General features: G+C 45.8%; 1 protein-coding gene across 1 annotated transcript in view; it reads left to right on the forward strand.

The window, feature by feature from the left end:
• The window catches only part of abcc1 (ATP binding cassette subfamily C member 1 (ABCC1 blood group)), a 60,258-nt gene that overhangs the window by 25,200 nt on the left and 25,946 nt on the right, over positions 1–9,112 (forward strand). The window contains exons 4-14 of the mRNA XM_054741934.2: positions 1,613–1,750; positions 1,836–1,961; positions 2,360–2,421; positions 2,902–3,033; positions 3,116–3,343; positions 5,361–5,538; positions 5,646–5,807; positions 5,883–5,975; positions 7,034–7,237; positions 7,331–7,477; positions 7,567–7,654. Coding sequence (XP_054597909.2) covers positions 1,613–1,750; positions 1,836–1,961; positions 2,360–2,421; positions 2,902–3,033; positions 3,116–3,343; positions 5,361–5,538; positions 5,646–5,807; positions 5,883–5,975; positions 7,034–7,237; positions 7,331–7,477; positions 7,567–7,654 — 1,558 coding nt within the window. The remainder of the gene's footprint in view (positions 1–1,612; positions 1,751–1,835; positions 1,962–2,359; positions 2,422–2,901; positions 3,034–3,115; positions 3,344–5,360; positions 5,539–5,645; positions 5,808–5,882; positions 5,976–7,033; positions 7,238–7,330; positions 7,478–7,566; positions 7,655–9,112) is intronic.

Genomic DNA, 9,112 nt, shown 5'->3' on the forward strand with positions numbered 1-9,112 from the left:
CAGTCCTCCTGCATGCTCAGATCATTCCCTTCCCTTGATTGAAAAACTGTTCCAAAATGAAAGTTGAACCCACATCTTTTTTATCTGTGAATTAAATGCAGTTCGACGAGTCTCAAATAAAAATTTGGGCATCTTTCTGTAAAACAATATGCCATTAATGTAAAAACAAAATTCTGAAACAACCATGTTCACATCGAGAATCGAACCCAGGTCTTCTGCACGAAAGCCTGAAATTTTACTAGGTGAGCCAAATCGCCAGTGACGTACTTTGCATCTGTAACATTTATATCCTTGATGACAGCTGAAACAACGTTCAAAGAATGGTTCGGAGCGAAAATGGCTCTTTTGTTGCTAATTTGCAGGAAATATCTAGAAGAAAGTTCTACAGAAAGTAGCTAAGGGTCCTCAGAAATGTAGCTAGGTTTGTCAGTAAGTGTTAGGAACAGCGACAAAGACTAAAGCTACAGATAGCAAATGCTAAGGGCTTTGCCTGAGCGTGAACGCGCATGAAGCAGCCTGCTCGACCCGAGCATCTCTCTTTTTCTATGATTTTACAGAAAAACAGGCAATCACAGTAAAAATGCCAGGGCTCATTCTACAGGACCAGGGCATTGCAGGATAATGTATGAAGAAGACATTTATTATTTCTACACATGTTTTGGCTGTCACACTTCCATAATGCCCCTTTAAAGGAAGTGGCATGATGACCAATCACAGCTTTTGACCTAGTTTTTTAAAATTAGGCATATTTCTATCTCCCTCTTGGGGGCCTGCCACTGAGCGCTTGTGTCGATGAATGATGGCGTTGCCTGTCCCCGTAGCCCAGCATGAGGGACCGTAAACTAGACTCTCATTTTTCTTTAGTGTAATTTTTTTTCTAACTGGAGGACATCTTCTAGCCTGGCCTGCCAGACTCGTCCTCTGTTTAATTCTGCACAGAGAAGTCTGGTAACTCACAGGCAGAGAAGCACTTGAGGGGCGGGACTAGCTAGCTCAAAAATAACCAATCAGAAAAAAGACGGAAATGTAGACTGTACTGCTAACTCGAACCCTGTATCCTTGTAGTTTTTTAGCTGTAGTCAAAAATGGCGTCTGGCGACAGCGCAAACATCTTTTTTTAGAAGAAAGACTTTTAGCGCTTCTACTTGTTGTTTTAAAGACACGTCCGAGTCATTTAGACCAGAGGAAAGAGCCGCAGATAACTCCGCATCAGTCACCTTGTTTATGACAAACTCGGCGTTGTGGTTTGTGTTGTACGCTACTCAGCGCTGATTGGCTCGGTTAGAATTCTCAAGGGGCGGGTTTATTTGAACAGGAGAGTTCCCAGACCCTTACTCTGTGCAGAATTAAACAGAGGAGGAGTCTGGCAGGCCAGGCTACACATCTTCAGGAGCTCATCATAAATTGACCACAATAACACCTGTTGTAACACTAATTTTCTGGTGAGTCCCACCTCCCGACTCCTGTAATGAGTATTTCTAATATTTATTTCAGTGATGCTTTCGTCTGTACTCTTTGAAGAACTAAACCTACTATGTGCAGTGACAGGCTAGTAGGGTGCTTCTTTACCATTGTGTTGTTGAGTGAAAGCTGTAGATTGTTTTTGCTGCAGCTGCTGGCAACCCTGATGATACAGTATGAGCGGATGAAAGGAGTCCAGTCCTCTGGTGTGATGTTGATCTTCTGGCTGCTAGCTTTGCTGTGTGCCACAGTCTCCTTCAGGTCCAAAATCCTCCAGGCACTGCTCCAGGTCTGGCTGACAGTGAGCTAAACATACACTGATTGTACCTTTGCATGCTGAAAGGTTAAACATGCCATTATTCATCTCCCTCCAGCTGGAGACGGTGTGTATATGGCGATACACCACCTTCCACATGTACTACGTCCTGCTGATGATCGCTCTGGTCCTCTCTTCCCTGACTGACCAACCCCCGCTCTTCTCTCAGGCTGTGAAAGACTCTGTGAGACCTGACTAACACCTTCACATGCTGATGACTAAATGCAAAAATACTGAAGCTGGACAAATGAATGACATTCAGATGATGCACCACATTAGGTTTATAGTCCTCTACGCTAAGCTAGAAGAGGTTTCCAGAGTCTGGATCTGTAAGGCTACGTTCATACATTTGATGCTTTAATATATAAAACCACCATTTATAACTAATCAAAATAAGCGACGTCCTACTTGTAGTCACCAGGTGTCAGTAATCACCTTTTTTACTGACTTAAAAACAACCCTCCATCTCCAGACGTAGTGATTCCACTTACCAACCAGCCAATGGCTGCGTGATTGTACTCAGCTGACACACCTCGCAGCATCTCCGTCTTTGAGTGTTAACCATGAGGTTTATGTGTGCAGAATCCATGTCCTGAGCCTGGAGCCTCTTTCCTTTCCAGAATAACTTTCTGGTGGATCACAAGGTGAGAACACAGTCCACATTCCTGTTCTACGTTCTCGCCCTTGCAGATGTCACAGGAAAATTATATGAATATGTTTAAAATAGTTCATGGTGGATGTTGTAGCTAGAGGTCTAAAATGATTCCAACTTCCACTCAGTCAGACGGAGCTGGAAGTTGCCGCGGGATTTTGCGGTAGTCTTTTGCTTCTTGCCATTTATTGGGTTAGGTGACTCAAATCTAAAAACAACGCTAACTGACTGAATGTAAACTGCAAACCAGGAGCCTCATCAGCATGTGAAAGAACCGCCTCCTATTGCCGGTCACACTGCTGTGGGACCGGTCTCAGTCTGAACCCCAACCTGTGCTGGTTGCTCCGGCACCAGCGGTCGAACCCACAAGTGTTCAGCAGGGTTGAGGCTTGTGGATCTACCAGCTTACGCTGCTGTGCTTCGTTGAGACAAAGGGAGGACGAACCAGAAACACAAATCCTTTTCTTACCAGGTTGTTGGTGACGGGATTCAAACGTCCTCTGGTGGAGAAAGACCTGTGGTCTTTGAATCCTGATGACCGGTCCCATGAAGTTGTACCGCAGCTGGTGCACAGCTGGAACTCTGAATGCCACAAAGTCAAAAGGTATTCTTGCTGCCTTTTGTCAAAACAAATAGGTTCACAAAGGTTTGGATGTTGAAGGAGTCCATTTGTCTGTCTCCTCCAGTACTGAGCAGAAAACCATGTACTCCCCCAAGCGGAAGCCCCATGGTGAGACCAAAGAGGCTCAGGCTGTGGAAGAGTCTGAAATCCTGATTGTGAAATCTGGCAAGAAAACCAAAGAGCCTTCCCTGTTGTGGGCGCTGTGCCTGACCTTTGGACCTTACTTCTTCATCTCCTGCTTCTATAAGATCATCCAAGACATTCTCATGTTTGTTGGACCTGAGATTCTCCGGTGAGAAAACCTTATCCTAATTAAATCATTGCTGTCTTAATTAATATTTTACTGTAGCGTTATCATTTGTGGGAAGAATCATATTTACTGTTTCTTGTGGAGAGCTTTGTGTATTCTTTCCAGCTGTAGTACCCCGGTAGGGAGTTGAGCTGAAGCTCATTTCAACAGATTCACCCTGTCAACCAGGGGTGGGCGATGGGATGAGCCGTTACGATTGTTTTTTACAGGAGGTGATTTGTTTATTTATTTATTACCGTATTTTCCAGAGTATAAGTCGCACCAGCCATAAAATGTATAACGAAGAAGAAAAAAACATATAAGTCGCATTTTGGGGGGACATTTTATTATTTTTCTTACAAAATCTGAGACCAAGTGTTTCACATTGCAAGACAAGTATCGGTAACGATTACAGAATAAACAATCAGGGCGCAGCAGCGTGCCTCGGTTTCCAGCAGAGGATGGCGGTGTTTCTAACCCTACCAGCGGGGCAGAGGAGCTGAAACCTGGACCGGAGCCGGACCGCAGCAGCAGCGTGGTATACATAATTAGGTATATGAGTCACTTTGGTATATAAGTTGTAGGACCAGCCAGACTATGAAAAAAAAAAGTGCGACTTATAGTCCGGAAAATGCGGTAGTTTGCTGGTGAGTTAATGACAAATATTTTACACATTACTCACAGAGAACATCGTGGAGGTAACATCCAAGAAAGGATCTCCATCAACGCATCCGAGCGTGTTCTCGCTGCCTCCTCAGAGTGCGTCCAAACGCAGCAGCGGTTCATTCCATTTCTCAGAGTCATAAAAGAAAGAACCCCAGTAGCCTTCGTTCAGAAAACAACATGTTGCTTAAATAAAACACCACAGTGCTGGGCCCCACAGGGACACAAAGATGAGGCTTTAACCGTGTTTAATACGGCCCGTTCATACGCCACTTTACCAAACTACTAATGCAAAAGGAAACAGTAAAAAGAATCTAAATTTATCTTCCAGCCAACATTTGCGCTGAGCTGCTATAAAAGATATCTGGGTTTTGGGCTTCTGTGTTCGCTGATCAAGCCGTGCATGTGCATCATGACGTCACATGCATGAATAAATTGTCCGTCATCGTTTTTTGGACTGGCGATTGGCGGTGGGTAAAATGATGCTAATCACCCAACCCCACTGTCAACCCGGCACGAGGTCAGAGAGAACACAGGATGGACTATGTCTGCTGACCGCCTACTTCTGAATGTCAGGAAGCGTGTAACAAGGCGCGTGGTGAACGAGCTTTTGGTTATGCAGGTCCAAGACTACCAACCTGCCCCTAGTGGTGAGGCAGTCCAACTGACTTCCACTTTTCAAGTCCCGTCCGACACGTTTGTTAATCTAGCTGTTGGAGGATGCTAGTCTGTTAACATAGTATCTCAGAGGCATGATTGGATTTCTTTCTTTCAGTTCATTTCTCATACTTGTGTTTTATATTTAAGTGTATCATTTGTCTTTGTGACAGTTGTACCTGCGTGTTGTGATTGCTCTGTCCAGCACTTGGGTCACCATGCTGGTTTAGAAGTGCTTTACAAATAAACTTGACTTTAAAACTGGTCTAAAAAAAGTAATGTTTACACATAAAATTAACTTACATTAAGAGTTTTGTGCTAAGTTGGCATGTTTACCTTTTCAGGCTGGAAATGAGATCTTTTAGAAGTTGTGCAGAAAAGCCGCTCGGGTGGCGTAGATGTTGGGCAGCTAGACTTGATAGCATTAGCGGTGTGACCTTTTCATCCACCACCAGAGTGGCACTGTCCTTCGGAATGTTGGGAAGACTCCTATAGACTTGGGCTTCTTGATCCACCCTCTGTGTCACAGGGACAGCTGACAAAAGCTTGCTGTCCTCGTCTTCAAACCGTCCTTTTTGCTTCTTCTTGAGTCAGATAATGGCAGCTCACTGGTTTATAGTCATTACGTGAGGTCCAGTGACGCATCCAGTTGTTCGGGCTCTAAACGGGTGTGTTTTCTCTCACCTGTGCTCCCACACAGGCTTCTGATCAGCTTTGTCAACAACTCCAGCGCCCCCTCCTGGCATGGCTTCTTCTACACCGCTCTGCTCTTCATATGCAACTGTGTACAGTCCGTTATTCTGCAGAAGTACTTTCACGTCTGCTTCACGACGGGTATGCGTCTTCGCACCGCCGTCATCGGTGCTGTCTACAGGAAGGTGAGTCTAAACCTGGTTTGGACACCGTCAGCCACTGGAGCGCCTGTTCGTGTTAACCTACAGCTGGACCTCTGTGACCTTTTCCCTGCCTGCCTCTGCTCCATCAGGCCCTGGTCATAAGTAACGCAGCACGCCGCACCTCTACGGTGGGAGAGATAGTAAACCTGATGTCCGTGGACGCTCAGCGCTTCATGGAACTCATCACCTACATCAATATGGTTTGGTCCGCCCCCCTCCAGGTGGTGCTGGCCCTCTACTTCCTCTGGCAGGTAATCCTTTGGAGGAAGATGGGGACATGTAGCATGATGGCTGTAGTAATGTTGTTTGTATTTGTTTCTGAACAGAACCTGGGTCCGTCTGTGCTGGCTGGAGTGGCCGTGATGATTCTGATGGTTCCTGTGAATGCCGTCATTGCCATGAAAACTAAAACGTATCAGGTACACCATCGCACTTACTCCCTGTCCTTCCCAGAGACATCCCACTCAGCCAGCTGGAGTCCGACTCGAGTCTGACACAGGAGCCGTTTTCCCACTAAAGGGGTTGCGGGAAATTGGTGGGAGGGGAAGTACACTGCACAATTTTAAATCAGCAAGAACGCTGCTTATTTTCTTTTTCTTCTATTTTTCTTCATCAGTAACTCAAATGCCGGTTATTTGGCAACGTCTGCTGATGTCATTTCCTACTGAGTTACAACCAATCAGCGCGAGTAAGCCAAACGTTCAGTTCGACAACTATCCCGGGACTTTCCGGGTGCCTACCTTGTTCAGGTAGTCCATTGGTTACTGGAAAATGGTCCGTTTGGTCGGCCCGCGGCAGAGGAGGCTCTGGGAAGTTCCAGTAAAATTATCCTGAAGTTTCGATAGTAAAAACACACCTTTGGACTCTTGAACCTCAACTCTGGGTTTTGCTAGCCTGACCTGCCAGACGACTCCTCTGTTTAACTCTGCACAGAGAAAGGGTCTTAGAACTCTCCTATTCAAATAGCCCCGCCTCCTGAGAATTCTAACCCAGCCAATCAGTGCTGAGTAGCGCAAATAAACTTGACTTTAAAGCTGGTCTAAAAAACACACACCACAATGCCGAGTTTGTCATAAACATGGCGACAGAAGCGGAGTTCGCTGCGGCTCTTTCCTCTGGTCTAAATGACTCGGACACGTCGTTAAATCAACAAGTAGAAGCGCCAAAAACATTTCTGCTAAAGAATAAAAGATGTTTGCGCTGTCGCCAGACGCCATTTTTGACTACAGCTAAAAAAAAAACTACAACGACGCAGGGTTAGGGTTAGCGGTACAGTCTACATTTCAGTCTTTTTTCTGATTGGTTATTTTTGAGCTGCCTAGTCCCGCCCCTCTTGTGCCTCTCTCCCTGTGAGTTACCAGACTCTCTCTCTGTGCAGAATTAACCAGAGGACGAGTCTGGCAGGCCAGGCTAGGGTTGTGCTCCACGCCGGCTAGAAAATGAGCGTTTACTATCTGTGTCACCCTGTGCTGATCAGGTGGCCCAGATGAAGAGTAAAGACGGTCGCATTAAGCTGATGAATGAGATGCTGAATGGTATCAAAGTGCTGAAGCTGTATGCCTGGGAGCTGGCCTTTGAGAAGAAGGTGTCTGAAATCCGTAAGAGTGAGCTGCGCGTGCTGAAGAAGGCTGCTTACCTGGGAGCAGTGTCCACCTTCACCTGGGTTTGCGCACCCTTCCTGGTGAGTCCAACACCAAGGAAGACTAGAGACCAATGACTGCAGGACTCCACCTGCAGAGACATGGCTGATTTCAGCTGATTGCTCCCTTCCTAGGTTGCCCTGTCCACCTTCACTGTGTATGTGCTGATCGATGAGCAGAACGTTCTAGATGCCGAGAAGGCATTTGTGTCGCTGGCGTACTTCAACATCCTGCGGTTCCCTCTCAACATGCTGCCAATGGTCATCAGCAGCATGGTGCAGGTGGGTGGATGTCTAAAAGACCAGACGCAGGTGGTCCCAGTACAATAATGACGTCCCATTCTGTCTCCTTTCCTGTTGTCCCCCTGCAGGCCAGTGTGTCCCTGAAGAGGCTCAGGGTATTTCTGTCCCTCGAGGAGCTACAGGAGGACAGCGTGGAGCACAAAGCACTGGCTGGCTGTGAGTCTCCTGGTCTCAGAAACCACCCGTCTGGCATCGCTGCTGTTCTCTCATTTGGATCCGCTCTGTTGAAACTCAACTAAACTCTTCTAATTACAATCAGTTAGGTAGCCATCATGAGCTAGTGGTGATGAGCTAATGCAGGAAACAAAGAGGAGAGGGTGGATCACATCCTTATCTCAGCTCCAAATGGAAACTATCTGAAGCTTGAATGGGTTGGACCAGAAGTCCCAGTGGCCGCTCCAGTTGCACCAGTGAGGTCTGAGATACAGATACTGATTCAGCTTAACCAACCAATCAATCAATCAATCAATCAAATTTTATTTCTAAAGCGCTTTTCAAACAAAGTGTGATTCAAAGTGCTTTACAAAATGACCCCAGATTCCCATAACAGGTTAAAAACATTAACAAACATATGCAAGCACACACACACACACAAACACACAGACTCACACACACACAAGTAACAATTATGAGCCCAGATGAGCCAAGTATGGTAACGCAAGGAAACGCCATCAGAGAAGCCGTCTGCCCCGGCAGCATCAGGTTTTCCACACTAAGTCAGGGCGCTCAGTGGAGGGGGAGCATAGACCCCCACCTATAGAGCGCCCAGGAAGCTACAGTCGACCACCGCTCCCGGGGCAGAGGGCCCCCACAGAGGAAACACTGGATTAAAATGAGTAAAAATGTAATAAAAGAGCTAATATAAATGACAAAAATTAGAAAATAAGTAATAAATAAAATCATAGACAGTAAAATAATATTAAATAATAAAACTGTGCTAAAGTATAATCATATAGAACATGCAAAGCAAGTAATAAAATATAATCGTGTAAAACGAGAAAACTGTAGTAAATATTTAGATAAAAGCTAACCTAAAAAGATGGGTCTTGAGTCTTGACTTAAAAACACGAACGTTCTCTGCGGCCCTGAGGTCCTCTGGCAGCTTGTTCCAGAGGCGAGGGCCATAACACTGGAAGGACGACTCGCCGTGAGTGTGTGTCCTGACTTTAGGGATGACCAGAAGACGCCTGCCAGAGGAGCGCAGAGGCCGCGAGGGTTCATATGGTAAAAGCAGTTCTGATAGATAAGAAGGCCCAAGACCATTAAGACACTTAAAAACCATTAGAAGAACCTTAAAATTGATCCTGAAACATACGGGGAGCCAATGCAATGATTCTAAAACTGGTGTCATGTGCTCCCGCCTCCTGGTCTTCATCAGGACACGTGCTGCCGAATGTTGTAGAAGTTGTAAGCCTGAGATGCTCTTTTTAGGAAGACCAGAAAGCAGGGCGTTGCAGTAATCTATCCTACTGGTGATAAAAGCATGCATCAACGTCTCCGTATTGGCCCGAGAGAGAATGGTGCGGACTCTGGTGATGTTCTTTAGATGATAAAAACCTATTTTTGTGATATTTTTAATGTGTGGGATAAAAGTCAGCTCAGAGTCAAAAATCA

The sequence above is a fragment of the Nothobranchius furzeri genome, chromosome 18, assembly GCF_043380555.1.
Source record: "Nothobranchius furzeri strain GRZ-AD chromosome 18, NfurGRZ-RIMD1, whole genome shotgun sequence".
Lineage (NCBI taxonomy): Eukaryota > Metazoa > Chordata > Actinopteri > Cyprinodontiformes > Nothobranchiidae > Nothobranchius > Nothobranchius furzeri.